The sequence below is a fragment of the Spinacia oleracea genome, chromosome 6, assembly GCF_020520425.1.
Source record: "Spinacia oleracea cultivar Varoflay chromosome 6, BTI_SOV_V1, whole genome shotgun sequence".
In the NCBI taxonomy this organism is placed as follows: Eukaryota; Viridiplantae; Streptophyta; class Magnoliopsida; order Caryophyllales; family Amaranthaceae; genus Spinacia; species Spinacia oleracea.
In genome coordinates this window covers 139,042,906-139,063,358 of record NC_079492.1, presented here as the reverse complement: position 1 = coordinate 139,063,358, position 20,453 = coordinate 139,042,906, and the positions used below count along the sequence as shown (strand labels likewise).

The 20,453-nt window shown below is 35.3% G+C and overlaps 2 protein-coding genes across 4 annotated transcripts; both read right to left on the bottom strand.

Moving 5' to 3' along the window:
* Window positions 1-1,242: 1,242 nt before the first annotated feature.
* LOC110805601 (heavy metal-associated isoprenylated plant protein 39) lies at window positions 1,243-3,621 on the bottom strand. Of its 3 annotated transcripts, none has more exons than XM_022011223.2 (3): window positions 3,458-3,621; window positions 2,777-2,852; window positions 1,243-1,830 (listed from the first exon to the last, which is right to left on the bottom strand). In XM_022011223.2, the coding sequence occupies exons 1-3, from the start codon at window positions 3,467-3,469 to the stop codon at window positions 1,484-1,486; spliced, it is 435 nt and encodes a 144-aa protein (XP_021866915.1). In that variant the 5' UTR covers window positions 3,470-3,621; the 3' UTR covers window positions 1,243-1,483. The 3 variants fall into 3 exon arrangements, with proteins under 3 accessions (XP_021866915.1, XP_056689374.1, XP_056689373.1); XM_056833396.1 differs by lacking the exon at window positions 3,458-3,621 and adding an exon at window positions 3,261-3,311; XM_056833395.1 differs by lacking the exon at window positions 3,458-3,621 and adding an exon at window positions 3,234-3,298.
* Window positions 3,622-6,701: 3,080 nt separating this feature from the next.
* LOC110805587 (monodehydroascorbate reductase, chloroplastic/mitochondrial) lies at window positions 6,702-19,854 on the bottom strand. Its single transcript, XM_022011207.2, has 17 exons — window positions 19,628-19,854; window positions 19,350-19,542; window positions 19,148-19,247; window positions 17,063-17,140; window positions 16,787-16,858; window positions 11,574-11,692; window positions 10,864-10,948; window positions 10,075-10,164; window positions 9,629-9,730; window positions 9,398-9,487; window positions 8,856-8,936; window positions 8,351-8,422; window positions 8,181-8,275; window positions 7,967-8,055; window positions 7,804-7,866; window positions 7,648-7,688; window positions 6,702-7,158 (listed from the first exon to the last, which is right to left on the bottom strand). The coding sequence occupies exons 1-17, from the start codon at window positions 19,635-19,637 to the stop codon at window positions 7,045-7,047; spliced, it is 1,494 nt and encodes a 497-aa protein (XP_021866899.2). The 5' UTR covers window positions 19,638-19,854; the 3' UTR covers window positions 6,702-7,044.
* Window positions 19,855-20,453: the final 599 nt, after the last annotated feature.

The window sequence follows — 20,453 nt, the reverse complement described above, 5'->3', positions numbered from 1 at the left end:
CCATTTTTTTATTCCTTTTCTTCTTAATTATAATGCACGAGAAAACCTGTGTTTTGGAAGAGAAATTTTAAGGATTATATACACTGAGTATAAGTTTCAACGTGAATTTATAATGCAGATCATTTTATCAAGTTACAAGGATAAGTGTAAACACGTTTGATTTTACAATTCAAATAATGATTTATTACCATAATTATTGTATGTTCACACATACAATAAAATAAAAAATTGTGATTATTACTGGAGTATTACACGGAATTTGCCATGGATTCATTTTTATATTACTTTATATCCGCACTAATAAGAGTAATATCTTTGTGAAATTTAGAGAGAAATTAGTACTCTCCCCGTTTTCCTAAATTCTACTCATTTTCCTTTTTCATCAAATTTACCATTATTGGTACGGCACCAAAGTAAGGAAATTAGGCTAATTACGTACTCCCTGTCGTATTCACCTTTCTAATGACATCAATTTTGGCATTTTTTTTATCACATTGGCCGATTCCGCTTCTCTCCAAGTTACTTGACCGCTTGTTCTTCACTATGCAACCGTATGGTCTACACAATCCTAAGTGGAAGAAATGAGGGTTAGAGGGCAAACAACTGCTAATATTACTAGTAACAACAATTTACCTTTGAAGAATCTCATTGTGATCCCACTACACATCACCAAATATATCCAACCATTTAGCAAACATGTCCCTCGTCGATAAGATCGACATCCATGTGCAGGTCGCATTTGTTGATTTTAGCTTGTAGAAGGCCGATCGGAAAAAGTATTTACCTTTCAAATTGTTACTAGAAAGGAGTTAGGATTAGACACCAAATCTCCACCATTGCTTCTTAAAAAGTGAATTATTAAAGGAACTTCAGGGTCGCTAAATCCAACACCCACATTCTCTTTAGACATATACGTACACTTTCTCCTATTTAATTAAGACCAAATTTTTTAATTTTTGGCGAGATGACATCTTATAAGTCAACAAATAAGATTGTCTTTCCGTCTCATTTTTCCCGGGAAACAACAAATTATAATTCACAAAAAAGTAGGTGAAATGTAAGAATTACGTTGGACTAATGGCAAATTGGCAGTTGCGTAGTTAATTAAAAGGAGAATTAAGACCACGTGCATATAAGACTAGTTCATCTAAGGAAAACGCAGGTCAAACATTTTGCTAATGAACCGTAGGATTAATTAATCACTCAAATGTACATATTCGACATAATTCCAAACATAATAAGTTGTTTTAGAAAATATGTTTCTTCATGTAATGCGGTTACATTTCAAAAGGAGAAGCAACTCAATGTCAAGAGTTTATTACTCTTATACGTACGCTCTACCTTAAATGGCAACCTAGTAATTTATCTATAATATTGTACATAAATACATCATGTGACAACCAAAACAACATTCGATCTGATCAATCTTCTCGTGTCCTCCTCGTATACAACTTATGGAGGTTTCGTGTTCGAATCTTGTTGATTAACAAATAACACAATTATTATTAGGGGATTCATCTATGGTTTGGTAAGAATAGTACATTGGGGGATGATATGCCCTGTATAGCCTATGAAGCTCAGCAATTTGTTTCTCTTGTTCTTCCTTTTCTTTTTTCTCATCTTTTTTCTCATCTTTTTTTTCATCCTTTTTTTCATCCTTTTTTTCTTCTTTTTTTTCATCTTTTTTCTCTTCCTTCTTTGGTGGTGGCCCCACTGTAACAATCTGTGCATTCCATTGCTTCTTTAACTTGCTGACCACGTCAACTGGATCTACTTCTCCTATTACTGTCATTTTACTTTCCTTCATGTCCACTTCCACTAAATTAATCCCTGCATTCATTAAACACCAAAATTCTGTTCAATTAGCATCGCTTTGCTCTGTTTTCCTCTGTTTTGTTGGTCACTAGGAAAAAGGTATATTTGAATAAATCAACAACTTATTGATTGTACTATTATATCAAATCAGGACATGGAATCATAGTAGCACAAATACCAAATATTCTCTTCCTATCCCTACCAATCATATTTGGTACTCGTACTATATAATATATTAATCTTCAAACCGTTATTAATTCAAAAAAATTAAATAAATGCCTCGTGTTGGGATATAGCTTGTAACGATCACCATTTTATCATAACCAAGTAATCATCTTGACTTTTTTTTAAACAAAATGACCTTTTTACCCAGAAACTACACAAAAACTAAACAACGATCATTGATCAAGTGGCTTTACACAGAAACTACACAAAAACTAAACAACGATCATGGATCAAGTGGCTTTACACAAAACTAAACAACAATCATTGATCAAGTAGTTTTTACACAAAAACTAGACACGGATCACCTAGTACTTAATTAATGATCATTCATCATTGTTCAGTCCTAGGTGATCATATCGTTGTTCAGTTTTTGAAGTCTAAGGCAGTGCACAACTAACTCATTTTCCGATATCCTTTTTCATACAAGTTACGTAGTTACAGTGGTGGCGCCAGTATGAGATAAGGGTCCGACCACTCAATTTTCTTTTAAAAAAACATATATACCTTGTATTTATTAGAAAAAGGAAATTTATACAGATAGATAACTATTTTATTAATATGCCGACATCCTGATTTAAGAATCGTGGCTCCGCCCGGTGCGTAGCTAGTACCCACATGCTATAGGAACAAGTAATTACTAACCGATAACCGCCTATATTTATTGTTTGAAATGACTATTTCTTGAAAAATACGGGGAAGTAGGGGTTAGAGAGGCAGGGGAGAACCACCAACTAACCTGTTAGGGAAGAGACTGCTTTCATGGCCTTTTGCTTGTCCTTGTCATCATGGATGTTCAACTTCACCACCACTTTCTACACAATCAACCACAAAAATATGAGCTTTTTTATTCTATCATATTCATAAATTTCTTCATGTAACTCATCCAAACAAATTAGTAAATCAAGCCAAAAGCTTTCTTTTTATGATCACATCCTTTTCTCTTGGACACAAGACCACCATGTAAGAATCGCTTTGTTTTTATTTTGAGTCTAATCCACCTATCTAATTTGGAAGAATTCCAAGAAAAAATTTCAGTTCTTTCAAGGAAATCATCATTTCTCAAAGCTGATTCCCGTGAAAGAATTGAAATTCTTTCTAAAAACAACCATTTGCCATCTAATATATATAGCCGGTCTAGACTAAGACTTTAATTATCATATTTAGGACCGGGGTGGTACAAGTATACGACATACCCCTAGCTAGCTCCTAAGGTAGCTTACCGGTTGAGCTTCATATACTGCCCAAAATAAACATTAAAATGTATACGTATATATATAGAGGAAGAGATCATTATTTTATACGAAAAACTCGATTAGATATACTCGATGAGTTCATTGATAACAACAACATAATAAGAAATCACAACTATATGATCCAATAAACTTAAATTAAGCATGCATATTAGAGTATTAATTACCTTAATTTCCATGGGGTTGCTTCTGCAAAGATGTGTTTGACTAAGAAATTGAAAGAAATTAAGAGTGATATCACGACTATGAAAGGAAAGAATTGTATTGTTTAACCACAAATTGTAAGAGAGAGAGAGATGAGAAAGTGAGAGAACTTATAATGTGATACGACCTTGAATTATTCAACCAAGCTAGGCTAAAGAGGGGAAAATTCTACACAATTTCCTTGGACTTCAAGTTAATACAAAAAGGTCACCACTCAATTTTATTTTATTTTATTTTATTTTATTTCATTTATGGATTATTTTATCAATAAATGTATTGATTTTGAAGTCAAATCGTGAACACGGTGTCAATTTGGAAGTATTTGGCACAAAAAGAAAGTCTTTGGAACATATAATTTTATTAATATAAAATAGATATGAAGAGACTAATCATATTAACAAAAGTTATACATCAATTATATGTGGTATATAATAACTAATAAGGTGGGCTATGATTTGTTGCATCTAACGACCAATTCATTAATTTGAGTAACGTACATGTAAATGACATTAGTTGGGTATTCAAAGTAGAGTCCTCGTACTGTTCTTGACGACTAAAAATGATCCTAAGGATTAGTAGTTCAAGTTTAACACATCCATAACCAACGAGTAGATAAGCGAGTTATTTTAGCTATTTAAGGTTTTAGGTCGGATATTTGGGAATGTTACTACATTTGTTGGAAGAACATTACTCAAATTAAGGCTTAACCCAAATTAAATTTGAATTAGTCGGAGACTAGTAGGCTCTGAATTATCAGGTGCGCTTACGTAACAATATCCGGCCATAACTTTGTATTAGTACTATGACATGACATGTGTTTGCCTTACGATAACAGTTCCGGGGGATGGAAGGTGATTAGATGAAGATGCTCCCTAATTTTAAAAAAAGACATGATTAAACCAATAATGGCATGCATGTGTCCTTCATGCCAAATGCTCGTGTCTTTCCAAATTGATTCCATCAAATCTTTTAAGTGAAGTTGAAATATCACTCTGTATTTTCACTTGGATTTATGGTAATTGTTAGCTATGCGAGCAACGTAACCCTAACCCATACTTGTGGGAAATTAATAGGACGATCCCTTCGGCAAAGCTAGCGTACTTGTTAGCTTTCTAACTTTTTGATAGCTTCTATATATAGTTTTGTCTGTCGGAATTGTCGTAAGCTGTCAACTACAAGTAATAGCTATTATTGGTTGGTTTTCGAACACGAGTCCAAAATCTAGTTTTGTTATCTTTTGTGGGACATAACACATAGGAGTTACACGCAACTACTCAAAAATGAAATTGAATATCGTTTACAAAGAAGAGAGTCAAGAGACCATATTAAGCCAACGCCTACTACAAGTTAGTCAGTCCAGCATTGTAGGTCTACTCTTGAGCCACTTACAAGCACTTCGCAGCTGATGTGGCTCAACTTTGTGACTTGTGTTGTTCGCATTTTTCCACCAACTCCACCAACTTGTACTGGTCGCGGCCGTGTATATATATGACTTTTTTTACACTAAAAATACTCCATATATAAGCATTTGCCAAATTATGTTTAGATGCTATCATCTAGATTGGACCACAAATGATGCGATTATGTAATATCAATGTATCATGGATGTAGTTAGGAACTTAGGATCTTTTATAATTTATATATGTCCACTTCGCCAATTCCAAATTTATAATGATTCATTTGGATGAGTTTGATCCACACTTAAATTTTTTAGTGTGGGGGGCACAAATCAAGGACCCCAATTACACTCCACTTTGGGTCAAATTGCATTAGGAGTTTCATTTCTTAAGGTAACCAAATTGATGTAACTAGTTAATTGATGTCATCTTCCATGACTCCTTCCTCGAACTATCCATCATAATACAAACTTCATGTCATCGTCTCGCCCGGACTCGTCTCTTCCATGAGTATAGTATTATAGTGAAATACTTCTTCCGTTCCTCATTGTACGTAAATTTTTTAACTTTTTAATATTTTGGTAAAAAATGTACTCCGTAGTTAAAGTCAAAATGTCGGTATACTTTTATGAAACATATATGACAACTTATATAATACTCCCTCTGTTCTTGAACACAATTTGCATCGATTTGACTTTTGCACTATCCATCCATTAACTTTGACCATTTTTTCTTACTAATATATAAAAATTCAAATGGTATTGTGTAATACATTGTTGGTTTAGTTTTAATGTATATTTTTCAAATATCAATTTTGGTAAGTTTTTAGTACGGAGTAATATGTAATGCGTATAATTACGGTCAAACTAGTGTCTTACCAAGTGTGGATAGTTGGCTATACTGCTAATCTGCTATAGTAGTGTGCAATATAAAGAGATTGCGATAAAAATAAAATTAACCCTTTGTATTTTTAAATCGTTATCAAATTATCAATGACTTCCTACGTGGGCATGCCATGGCTACCAGCTCTAGAATCAAATGAGCTCACCAGTGACAGGAGGATAGTCAACGCTGAGATAAGAGTTGAAGAGTTTGATCAATTTCTTACATATATTATTCATAACCAGGTTTTAGAGCATGATTAGGTTGCCCAAATTCATCTAAAATCAATTCACATTAATTTAATTTTAAGTTAATCATAGGTAATTTAATTTTATAATATACGAATATGGATCATATTTTGGAGATACTGATGGAAAGTCACTATCATGTGTGCTTCTAGCTGCTTCTTCTTTGACATCCAGCAAGATGCTTCATTTAAGTCATATTCTTACAATCTTTTTTACTCTTCTTGGTTTTGGACTTACTGTTGATGACTTGATGGTGATAAAAGGGTAAAATATTAATGTAAGGTTTTCAAGCTGCAATTAGAGGCTCACTAATGATGATATTGTAACGAACTTATTGGAAAAGTTTGTGCTTTTGTGATGCTAAGATTTGAATTTGTTAATGATGGGTTTAAGGTCTGAATTTTAAAACTCAAGATGAGTATATTGATGAAGATTTTTTATGAAGTCTTAGATGAAACAAACCTACTTTTATTCTTATGATCAGAACATAAAAGTTACCGACTTTTTGTATTCTTAAAAGATCTCAGATTTTCCATCAAAGAAAAAAAAAATATCTACAAAATTTGAAAAGTTTCTGTTTATTTGGTAAAGTTGTGAAATGTTGTACCTTAGACTTACCTTTCGATTACCATCAACGTCAATATCTTTTGTATATCTTTGTGATAAATGAATACTTGAGATCTAAGAGAAAATATTATGTACTCGTACTATCAACTTCATGTTAGTGAAACTACATAGAAGAGCAGAAAGCATCCCACTTTGCACGGGTCTAAAACTAGTTTATTTTATTTATTTAGATTGTGATGTACTCGATACTCCGTAGAATACAAGCTATGGAGTATGGGCTATGGCCTGTCCACCGACATTTTCTCTTATTCATCTTTCCCTTTCCCTCACCTCATTATCAAGTGAAAATTTTCGATTATTTATTACATGTCCAAAAGATTTTATAACAAGCCATAAATGGCTGAGCTGAGTATATAATCAATCAGCTAATCGCCCTACCTAGACTGTCGCCCCAGCCTACATTGACTGATGAATGATTTCCAAGGCCTCCTCTACTGAAGATGCACTTTGCAGCTTGGCTTTGTCAACCAAAGGTTGAGCCTTGGCAATTTTGGGAAGAAGTTGGAATTCCTGAAAATACCACAAGATGTCAGCTAATTACTTCTTCTTTTTTATGGAAATCAGCTAATAACTTACTATTAACACTTTGAACATACATGCATATTATGAAGCTTGCTGGAAGATCCTACAGGCAATAGTATACGGAGTAGGTGGTAGTACTCATGAAAAATCACAGGCAAAGTAAATCTCCACTAAAGAGTAAGGTATTATACTCAAGTCAATATTATCAGCACAATGTAGTCCCAAACATTTGAGGCATCATGAACCAAGTATATGAAGTACACTTCTAAGACAAAGTAGTAAACTATACAAGTGCACCATTCTTGACTTTCAGAAATAGATTGTGAAATGCATCACGCATGTTAAGCACGGGTAATTTTTCTAGCCTTCAAGACTTTGTAAATGATTCCTGATTCCCGAAGATGATACTACTCATATTCCTCATAAATAACAACTTTGGAAATGCAACAGTGAGAAAACAATGGAAGTAATGGGTACCTCAGGACTCCCGCTTTCAACAAGAACTCCTTTCAGTCTCCCTGTTTAGTATAGTAGACAAGGCTTGTTAGAAGTGCTCAAATAAAATTGATCTGAGAGTCTGAGACGTGAATAAAAACAACCAGGAAGGAAGATAAGGATATTATTTATGTATACCAGAATCTATCCAGAATGTAGCAATCTTGGGGTCAAAGTTTCCAACCTCAACTGCCTCTCCAACTGTTCAAAAGTGATCATCATAAGCATTCAAGTAAATGATGAATAAGTCAAAAGTGTAAATCTGCTGCAGTGAAATGCATTTATTTCGAGTCATTATTACCATTGTCCCCGAAAAATTGCCACCATACTTTTCTTTGGCTCCCTTCATATTCAAATACCCTTGAGTAGAAATAAGGGAGATAATCGTATCTACAATCAAGCAACGATAAAACTTATCAAGATATGATCGGAAACTTGTCATGAAGGACCACATCAACCAATCTAAAAAGAAGATACTGAATAAGAAACAGGATGTTTGAAATTGAATAGCCTACGTGTGAGTTCGAGCACTCAAAAGCGCACTGACACAATGCTGAGCTGATTTACGGGCATGATCCACATGTTCAACTCGAGCAACACGGTCATACATCTACCAAACATGTACCCGTAGTGAGAAAGCAGCACTTAATGGGAAAATGTTAAAGAGTGAGAATTCCTAACATACTTTCAATGGAAATGCTGCGACATCTCCAATGGCAAAAATTCCAGGAACTTTGGAGCGGAACAGACCATCAACCTGACACCAAGTTCACAAATTTATCAAAATGACAAGATGAGGTTCACTATATAGATTCTATAACCGTTAACGAGAATTGCACTCATAATGTATTCATTTTTAATGAGGCCTGGACCTGACTACATATGAATTGAAGTTCATATGTAGCGTGTGATGCCTTTTTAGCCTTTTAGGCCTAAAGATCTAGGAATACAATGCTTCATAAACTAGGTTGATGCAGCGAAACCAGTACAACATATGCGTGAACACCCCATGTATACTGACAACTACAAGAAAGAAAAACTACGGAAACCAAATTGCTCCAAAAAACTCTATCTATAAAAGAGTGCCCACTGCATAAATTATGACTTATATTGATGTGACTTGCAGTTTACAAGTGTACATCCTGATGAAATGGAAGGAGCAGTTCCCAAAAAAGAATTCGCACAGTTACCTCTATACCACCAACAGTTGTATCTAAGCCAACGTTTTCAAAAGGACCGACAGCAGGTTTAGCTCCGATACCAATAATTATCTGCATGATCCAAAATAATAAGATTTGTCAACTTAAACTTCCATTTTCTCTTTACACAAGAACCACTGCCAAGTGCCAAGTAACTAAATCAATTTTGTAATACTTCTTCCGTCTCATTAAAATATCAACAATTTGAGTTTTGCACTATTCATTTACTACCTTTTCCAATAAATAAAAGGTACTTCGTAAATGGTATTCTGTAAAATGTTGTTGGATTGGTTATCAAATAAAAAAAAATAGTTGGATTGGTATCAATGTATATTATCAAAATATTAACTTTTAAAATAAGTTTTACTAATAAATAATTAGGAATATTAAAGGTCAAACTTGTGCAGGGCAATTGTGAAGGTCCATTGTTGCTAATTTTATGAAACGGAGGAAATAGAGTTTTATGACTTGAGCTAAATGCAAAGGCGAAAAAGTCAAAGCAAATAATACAAATTCAATTAGAGCAAACTCACAGTGTCAGCTTCTATGGTAGAACCATTTTCGAGATTGACAGCAGCCACACTTCCATCAGAACCGGCTTCTAGGTTTTTAATCATAGCACCCTGTTAAATTTATAATCACAGGGTGTTAAATATACCTGAATTCATTTAGAATTGAACCTAAAGTAGGACGGAACCCATAATAAAATCAAGGATTAAGTTAAATGAGGGATGGGTGATCGACCAAGTGCCAAGACTGCCAACCTTCACAAATTTGACCCCATTTTGCTCATACAGCTCTTCATACTTCCTGGCCAGTGAGGGAGTAAATAGTCTTTGCAAAAGATGGTCTTCAGGAAATATGACCTACTTAATAGAAGCAGACAAGATGAAAGAGAGAGATATCAGTGCAAAATCAAAACATTAGAAAGTGAATTTCCACATATACGAAATATAAAAGAAGCTTGCAGAGAAGGTTGACACAATATTTGTTTATCTGCCCAATATTGAGTTCTATACTTCTATCTTCAAAATTGGAAAGGAAACACAGCAAGTTTGCAAAAGAATCCTTGGCATCTCAACTAGCTTTCCATATCAAACGCAACTGCACAAGTAACAAATCCTACTTTCTCCACTTCTTTTCCTAAAACTTAATTTTGCACTTAAAAATTGAAATGTCCACCTTAAACCAAATGGAATATTGTACATACCGTGGTATCAAGGTTCCAACCCACAGCTGCAGCAGCAACTTCCATGCCAATATAGCCACCGCCCACAATCACCACCTTCTTTGCTTTCTTCTGCATATTGAAAGACACTCTATTCAATCTTCAGGCACAGATATATCATAATTCATATACTAGTGGCACCTCATAACTCATTCCATGTTGCATATGAAAACATGGATATAGTGAATACTAACAAATAGTCATCGAGATAAAGAGAATGTAAAATGCCATAAATGTAGAGATCAAGAAGTGACTAGACATTGGTTTAAATCAAGATGGCAAAGCTCAAAATTCAGTGATAAATAGAATGATTGACATTCTTTAAAAATCTAACATGAAAAGCAGTTATGCAGAACTTCAGAGTCACGATGTGAATATTTTAGTCAAATAAACTGAATTTCCAGAGATCACCCATGAATCTTGACAACAATTTGCATTCGATCCATTGCTTGATGTACAAGGTAATAAATACTGCTTCAAGGAAGCAGCTGTTGGGTCTACATAAGGGCACTATAAAATAACGACTCTACCAGATAAGATGTGACTACCAATCCACATGAAAAGCAGTTATGCAGAACTTCAGAGTCACGATGTGAAATATTTTAGTCAAATAAACTAAATTTCCAGAGATCACCCATGAATCTTGAAAACAATTTGCATTCGATCCATTGCTTGATGTACAAGGTAATAAATACTGCTTCAAGGAAGCAGCTGTTGGGTCTACATAAGAGCACTATAAAATAACTACTCTATCAGATAAGATGTGACTACCAATGACTCTATAAGGGAGTCAGCATCTGCCACATCTCGAACATAGTGCACACCGGGTAAGTTACCGCCAATCTTCTCCGGAAACCTGCAACAAAAGATATGAAAGTTAGTCTCTCAGACTTTGTAACGCCTAGAAATAACAAGATGACCCAATTAACAAAAAAATGCAATAGATTAAAAAATACGACAGAAATAACAAAGGAGGGATAAAATAATTATACAGAGTAGTTGGTTCAGCATTCAAAATAAAGAAATGCGAAATACAGGTTATGTTTTTCTGACACAACTTTTTTTACTTCAAGTGCTTCACGTTATGAGTCTCTAATAAATATGGTTACTAACAAAATGGGGAGTTATTAATTAACATTACGTACTTGAATAGTGTCTCAATAACATGACATTTAGGTTTAAGCATAGCCTAGATGTCATGTATCAACAGGGATTGATATGCTCATAAAGTTATGAGCTACAAATCAGACTAAACCAACCATGGTTTAACTCACCAACGGGCACCAACGTGTGGATGTTCCCCAAAAACATAGCCTTTCAAATCCATGCAAGAAAGCTCCGACTAATTGCTCAGTTAGGAGTCATGTTATCAGCTTTGTTGAAGGAAAGAAATCTTGGATATAACCACTAATTTCATTGAAGAATAACGTTCACGCTTTAAAAGGATATGAGATCATGTCACCTAAAGAAACAGATAGTACCTTGTAGCTGTGCAGCCTGTTGCCACTATAAGTGAACCATACTTAAGCGATTTGCCTGACTGAGTTTGTAGAGTATGCTTCTCTATATCAACACCTGTCACTGCGTCCTCGTAAATCATCTGTGGAGAAAAAGAATTTACCACGTGGATTTCACAAACTCACAAGGCAAGCGCCGAGAAAGATAATGTGCAAGGAGTAAGGACTTAAGTCCAGACAAATTGTAATTTAAGTAAAGCTTTTTGTTAAAATAATGACCTCTCCTCTCACTTAATAAGCATAGGTTCATATTAATTTACTATATAATTCAAACTCTATTATTAGTGTTAAATTATCTATCATTTAAAAGAGGTGTAGAGAGAAAACTTCTCTCTACCTTTATTTCTTTAAGTAATTGATGTAGTATATATATATGTCGTAAGAGAGAATATATACATAACACATTTTTGTTCTTTAAAATTATCTCTCCAATTCTATCTCCACATTTTTTGCACAATTTAGCACAAAGCCTCTTACAAGGCTAACAATTGGTATCAGAGCCATTGATCCTGCATTTAAATAAATTTTTTTAAAAAAACTTTGAGCAACATTTTCCACCAGCTTCCGCATGGCAACTCAACGAATTAATCATCAACTCGTCCCTATTTTCAATGGTGAAAACTATGACTTTTGGGTTGTAAAAATGAAAACAACACTTAAGTCAAGAGATCTTTGGGACATTGTAGAGAATGGCCCCGCAAAAAGTGCTCATACAACCTCAGAAACTTCCGCAAGCGATGGTGAACCTTCTAAGGAGGAAATCATCAAGGATCGAAATGCATTGCAAATTCTGCAAAATGCTATGACAGATGCTATATTTCCGAGGCCGCTAAAACGGCAAAAGAGGCTTGGGATACGCTTAACACCGAATTTCAAGGAAGTGCCCAAGTTAGAGGCATAAAGCTTCAAACCTTGAGAGCAGAGTTCGAAAACTTGGTAATGTCTAATGATGAAAATATTAATCAATATTTTTCACGAGTTACAGGCATTGCCAATCAAATGAGGATATATGGAGAAGATGTTAGAGGAAAGAATTGTTTCCAAAATGCTCAGTACCGTAACGAAGAAGTATGACACTCCTGTTAGTGTTATCCAAAGTACAAAAGATTTATCAACGTTGAGTGCATTGGAAATGATTGGTTTATTTAAAGCACAAGAATAAAGGGATAAAAGTAGATTGGATCATAGTTCATCCGACAAAGCTTTTCAAGCAAACCAAAAAGGACATAGCAAAAAATTTGAGGGAAAATATAGTTCTAACAATTCTGGAGGAGGGATTAAAGGAAAATACCCTCCATGTAGGATTTGCAAGAGAACTAACCATCTGGAGAAAGATTGTAGATGGAAAGGAAAACCTCAATGCAACTTTTGTAAGATGTTTGGGCATATCGAGAAGGATTGCAGAAAGAAGCCAAAACAAGCTAAAGCCCAAATTTCTGAGTGTGATGATGAAGATCATCTATTTTGTGCACACCACGCAACACAAACCCTTAATGATGATGTGTGGTTGGTTGATAGTGGATGTAGTAATCATATGACAAAGAATTCATCTTGCTTCATCAGTCTAGATAATTCAGTACGAATCCCTATTAGGATGGGTAATGGAGCAATTGTCCAATAAGACGGTAAAGGTACTACTGCCATAGAAATTACTAAAGGAAGAAGATTAATTAAAGATGTTTTGTATGTTACCAAATTAGACAAGAACCTGCTCAGTGTTCCTCAGATGATGAAGAATGGATCAATGGATATTCCGTGCACTTTGTAGGTAACACTTGTAAGATTCTTGATCCTTCCGATAAGGAGATTGCAAAAGTGCCAATGACAAGCAAGAGTTTCCCCGTGAAATGGTCATATTCAACATATTATGCTTACAAAGCTGAAAGCAATGAGACATATTGGTTATGGCATCGAAGGTTAGGTCATAGCAATACTGAATCTCTCCGTGTCTTATCCAAAAACCAGTTTGTCAAAGATATTCCAATACTACATGAGTGTAAAGATCTTTGTGGAACATGTCAGCTTAGGAAGATGCACAAATTTTCATTTCCTAAGAATGGAGCATGGAGAGCGGCCAGAAAATTAGAACTCGTGCACACAGATGTTCGTGGCCCTATGAAGGTCCTTTCAATGGATGGAAGTAAGTATTTTATTCTTTTTATAGATGATTTGACAAGAATGACTTGGGTATACTTTATGAGAGAAAAGTCACAAGTCCTCTATTTTCCTTAAATGGAAAAATCTTGTGGAGAATCAAAGTGGATATTCGCTAAAATCCATAAGAAGCGATAATGGCACGGAGTATACCTCTAAAAAATTTGATAAATTTTGTCAAGATGAAGGAGTTGAGCATCAACTTACAGTTACATATATACCCCAACAAAATGGTGTTTCCGAAAGGAAAAATAGGACTGTAATGGAAATGGCTAGATGTTTGTTTGAAGAGAAAGGACTTCCAAAGAAGTTATTGGCAGAAGTAGTATACACCTCGGTTTATATACAAAATCGAGGAATGACCAAGGCTGTGAAAAGCATGACACCTCTAGAAGCTTGGTCTGGGTATAAGCCATCAATAAAACAGTTCCATGTGCTCGGGAGCATATGTTATTTTCACGTTCAAAGTCAGAAACGGAGCAAGCTAGATGCTAAAGCTAAGAAAGGAATATTTATTGGTTATAGTTCTCAATCAAAAGGTTACAGAATTCTCAATCTAGAAAATGAGAAAGTTGTCCTAAGTCGAGATGTTACTTTTGACGAGGATACATTGTGGAATGGGGAAACAAAGAAAGAAGAAAAAAGACACATAAATATTCTAATAATAGGAACAACTTCCTTACAAAATGAAAGCGAAGTTGATTTACCTCATACACCATTAAGTTCAACTCGAGCACCACCCTCTTCTTAGATTACACCAAATAATATGAATGTCACTGGTCCAAGAGGAAAGAAGTCCATCACAGAGTTGTATAAAAGATTTCCCGAGATTAATGATATTGGAGATTCAGAATCTTGTCATGTACTCCCTCCGTCCAAGATTAGTTGTTACACTTTTCTTTTTCGTCCGTCCCAGATTAGTTGTTACACTTCTAAATTAGGAATGACCCCACAATTATTATATTGTCTCTCTTCCCACTAATTTTTTTTTGTCCCCACACTCTCTCACATTTAATTAAAAAAAATACCCCCACTAACTCCTATCACATCTACTTTTTCAATAAAATAATAATTGATAACCAAACAACCACTTATCACCTAAAACTTTGTGAAAATGTAAGTGTAACAACTAATCTGGGACGGTGGGAGTAGCAAACATTGAGCCCACTCATTATAATGAAGCCGTTCAATTTTCAGAATGGAGGGCTGCCATAAAAGAAGAAATTCGAATGATTGAAAAAAATTAAACTTGGGAACTAGTTGAGAAACCTCCTCATAAGAAAGCCATTGGAGTCAAGTGGATTTACAATATCAAATACAATCCCGATGACACTATATTAAAGTATAAAGCAAGACTTGTTGTCAAGGGTTATTCTCAACAATTCGGCATCGATTACAATGAGACTTTCGCACCTGTTTCAAGACATGACACTATTCGAGCCGTTTTAGCCCTAGCTGCCTCAAAGGGATGGAAGGTACATCAAATGGATGTCAAATCAGCATTCCTCAATGGGTATTTGAATGAGGAGATATATGTTCAACAACCGCTTGGATTCGAAGTGAACGGGCAATTTGACAAAGTCTTGAAGCTCAAAAAGGCCTTATATGGTTTAAAGCACTGGTACAGCAGAATTGATGATTATTTCACTCAGGAAGGATTCGAAAGAAGTATAAGTAAGCATACCCTTTATGTTAAGAAACATAAGAATGGGGAAATTATTATCCTTTCCTTAAATGTTGATGATCTAATCATCACAGGCAATAATCAGGAATTGATTATAAATTTCAAGAAAAAAATGTTGCAAGAATTTGAGATGACTAATCTAGGACTTCTGAGTTTTTTCCTCGATATGGAAGTTAATCAGAGTTCAGAAGGAATTTTCATTTGCCAGAAGAAATATGCAGAAGGTTTGCTAAAGAAATTCATGTTGGAGAATTGCAATCCTGTGACAACTCCACTTCAAGTTAATGAGAAGTTATCCAAAGATGATGGGCACAAGAAGGCAGATGAGAGAATCTACAGAAGCATAGTTGGAAGCTTACTCTACCTTACTGCAACTAGACCTGATATTATGTTTGCAGCAAGTTTCCTCTCTAGATTTATGCAGAATCCAAGCCAACTTCACTTAGGAGCTGCTAAAAGACTCTTAAGATACGTGAAAGGAACCACATGCTATGGCATTCAATTTCAGACCTCTAACAATCCAAGAGTAGTTGGTTATGCCGACAGTGATTGGGCAGGTTCTCAAGATGATATGAGAAGCACCTCAGGTTACACATTTACACTAGGAAATGGTGTGTTTTCGTGGTTATCTCAGAAACAAGACACAATTGCCCAATCTACAGCTGAAGCAGAATATATTGCAGCTTGTGCAGCTGTGAATCAAGCAATATGGCTAAGAAAGATTATGTCGGACCTTGGTGAATTTCAAGGAGGAGCTACTATCATTCATTGTGATAATAAGTCAGCAATAGCCATTGCTAAAAATCCAGTTTTTCATCGAAAAACCAAGCATATAAAAGTGAAGTATCACTTCATAAGAGAAGTAGAGAATGAAGGTGAAGTTAAACTTGTTCATTGCAAGGGAGATGATCAAGTTGCACACATTTTCACCAAACCCCTTCCAAAGGGTAGATTCGAGATACTAAGAAACATGCTTGGGATGAGAGAGAAGAGTTCCAAGGAGGAGTGTTAAAATAATGACCTCTCCTCTCACTTAATAAGCATAGGTTCATATTAATTTACTATATAATTCAAACTCTTATTAGTGTTAAATTATCTCTCATTTAAAAGAGGTGTAGAGAGAAAACTTCTCTCTACCTTTATTTCTTTAAGTAATTGATGTAGTATATATATATATATATGTCGTAAGAGAGAATATAAACATAACACATTTTTGTTCTTTAATATTTTCTCTCCAATTCTATCTCCACATTTTTTGCACAATTTAGCACAAAGTCTCTTACAAGGCTAACACTTTTCCAACTAGTTACCCTCATATAAAGAAGATTGTTAAGCATACCTCAATTCCTTTCTCCTGGTACCATTCCGGAGTCTGCCTTTCACCACCACCTCCAACACAAGTATGAAAACCCTTCAAAATTAAATTGAATCAAGTTAGTGCCATATGTATGCTAAATTGTATATACATGAAATCTAACGTTCAACCACTGGAAATCATAAGAAATTATACTCGTTGATAACTTCAGTTTACCAAGTCTCAAATAACTAAGTTACACCTAGACACCCAAAAGTTAGCAAAGGTTTTCCAAATTAAAAGATGAAGCTGATGTCTTACTGGTAGTCGTGCAGGCTTCTTATCCAATGGAAACAAGTAGCCCTTCGTCAAAGCTGGACGCTCATATGGTGCGTATGCCTGATATTGCATCAGAAGTAAGTTATCGAATCATCACTATGTTGATATATCAAGAGTAAACTAAAGCAAACAACAAATGTAATAATGTATAGCTTTATAAGTGAAACTTCAGTTCTAACTATTCAGTTTTTGTTGTTTGGGATTTTTCCCCAGGGGAAGGGGGTAATTGAGTAGTCGACCGGCCTAAACGGAGTCAACCATAGCCAGTGTTTAAAAATAATAAATACAGAGGCCTATTTGCCCTACTAAAACATAGAATCTTCCTGGCAACTAACACCAGTAGCACAGTACCCTACAGGCCACAGAAATAATATAGCCAAGTACCAACAGGTTAAACCGATAAACAATAAAACAAAAACATCACTAAACAGATTTACCCAGAGTATTCCACATGTTTTTCCTTGCATCCTGTCAAATAGGAATTTGGACAATTTATTCAAAGGTAAAGGTGTAAGGAATCACTAATAGTCATACTCACTTTTCAAGAATGTTTTCCCAACATTTTCAAAGCTCAAGAGTTTCATGCCACCTATATGTCATCTCCTAACCCGTTGTGTCCCTACTACAAAAACAATACCACCACCAAGAACTTGGTGGAGACCTCTATGTGTTCACAAAGTACAAATAACAAGATGTCCATGAAATAGATTAGCTAACATACTAAAGCTTTTGCCTTTTTGTGTTTGCTCTTCTTTCCTCAATTCTCTTGAACTTAACTACTTGTAATGCGCTAGAACTTGACACATGAGATGATAGCTAAGATTATAACTTCACAAGTAATTACATCTGCAAAAGAAGTCTGATACTCCCTAGTCCCTCCGTCCCCTTTTGTTTACCCCATTGGAGTTGGGTTACTATTTCTATACTTGGTTGAGTGGAGTTAATAAGAGATTAATATGGTATGACAAAACATAGTGAATGTGAGAGCAAATAGTGGTCACCCATTTTCAAATTTTGGTATGGGGAAATCTTTTGGGGACATTGCGAACAGGAAAATGAGGCAAACAAAATGGAACAGAGGAACTACATAGTTACTTTAACCTCCTATATTGCATTCTCATTTTCTCAATCAGCCACATAAATAGGTGCTTAGGGCTTATGGCAATCATCCTTCACATAGTTAGATGATAGAACACATACACAATGCCACAATTACCACCCATATGTCATATGCACCACTGCACCATTAACCTGGTGATAATTTACCCCTCAACAAAATCAGTCACATTATGGCAAATTCTCACACCAATCACCTCCATTCGACCTTGGCAAATATGAGGCACAGACAACACAGCAGGATTCAACAGATGATGCAAATTCAGAAATAGTAATGTCAGGATGAACTAGCTGGCAATGATCCATCCATTCTTTCACATTCATAGGGTGATTTGTTTTCCTAATCCAAGACACCAAATCTAGGTATGCTGCAATAAAAACCTTGACATTGAATAAAAAGTAAGCCCCATATTACTAGATATTCCCTAAAAACCACGGATTGAGGTACTTCAGAAGCACATCAAAGTTTGTTACCATTCCATTTTTTCGTTAACCCATTTATAAAATACACTACAAACATGATATAACAAATGAAACTGCCATGCCAGAATGTACCCCATAATAAATACCCCGATCTCAGAATGAGCTCACTTTCATAAGGATAAGATCATTAGCACAATTATATACTAATGTGCCTATGTGAACAGTGGTGGAGCCAGAAAAATCTCATTATGGAGTCAAAGACAAATGTTGTACGCAGATAAAAATGTATTGACAAGAAAGCTTAGTAAACTTAAATGATATAATCTCACCAATTCACCATACTCCACGAAAACTATAATTTCATAAGTTTGGCCACAAATGCAGCTAGTGCTTCCGTTTAATGTCCTACACTATTTGCTATATACTTCCTCCCTCGGAACTTTATAGTCATGTGAACAGTGTAATTTGAACTAGCGACAACTAAATCCAGAGTACTAACTAATGTTTCAAATCAATTATAATTTATACCTCTTTAGTAACAATGCAGAGCTTGCCATCAGCCAATCCATGTTCAACAAATGTCCGAGCTGCGTACCCCGCCGCATTCCCACCTCCAACGATCACATACCTAATTTTCATTTTCATCAACCAATAGAAAATCAAAATCAATCCAAAATAATCGATTGAATTCTAAACAACAATAATTTAATATCAGATGAGATAATCATACTCTCGATTGTCGTTGGCGAAACTGGAAGAAGCAGAGATTGAGAAACATCGACGATTGTAGAAGGGTCTAGAAGCGACAAGTGAAGGTTTACAGTGGAGTTTGGAAAGAGAAAATGAGGAAGAAGTAGAAGAGTAAAGTGAGACGCCATGTTTGAGTGAGAGTGAATTTGACATGGTCGCCATGAATCTTCCAACTGAAGAACAGCAATCAAAATCGAATCAGAAAAGCAGAAATTGAAATCTGGTAAAAGGAGGGGAGAGAGAAGTTGAGGAATGAACCTGTTGACATCGAAAGTGCAGTATTATACTGGTATTTGTTTGTTGGATAAAAGTATAATTATTGAAGTCGTCTCTAACCGGGAGCCAAGAGTCGCGTTGTTGAGGAGAGAGAAAAAAAATGGAGAATTGGACAAAATGAAGAGATTTGTCTGTCTGTGTCGACTGTGTGTACTTTCTAAAAATATCCTGCAACTGTTTCAACGATTTAGCCTAATTTTAGCGATTGGCTTAACTTTTTCTTTTCAAGTGGGCATGAATCATGAGATTATGGGCTTCATTTGATAAATTAGCTCCAGTTAAATTATTTTTGTCGCATCGTTTTTGGTAATGTTAGACGAATCAATCGAACACACACATTTTCGTGGTTTCTATGTCATCGTATTTTTTGGGTTAGAGTTCGGATCTTGGATGAACAAAACAAAAATCGGTGATGGTCATAGTTGTGTTTGGTACGATCACACTCACACGATTCGAACACGGTTATATTTTTCGGCTTATGTTCGGATTATGGATAAACAAAAATCGGTCATGATCAGGACCGCGTTTGGTACGGCACAACACTCACAAAATTTGGCCTGACTCGAACACAATTGTATATTTACCACGTTGTGCTTGGCTCGACTTGGACCAATTTTTTATTAGGTGTACTGGGTATACTAATTAGTAAGGCAATGCTAGAGCAGTAAAGCTGATGAACATGCTTTCGTTCATAAGAAATCCAAGTTTGGGTAGATTTACTCAGACCGATTCGGTCAGTTCCGATTTATGGGGTCTGGAAATAGAATTGTCAAAAACTGACGCGGACCTATCATAATCCGACAAAAAC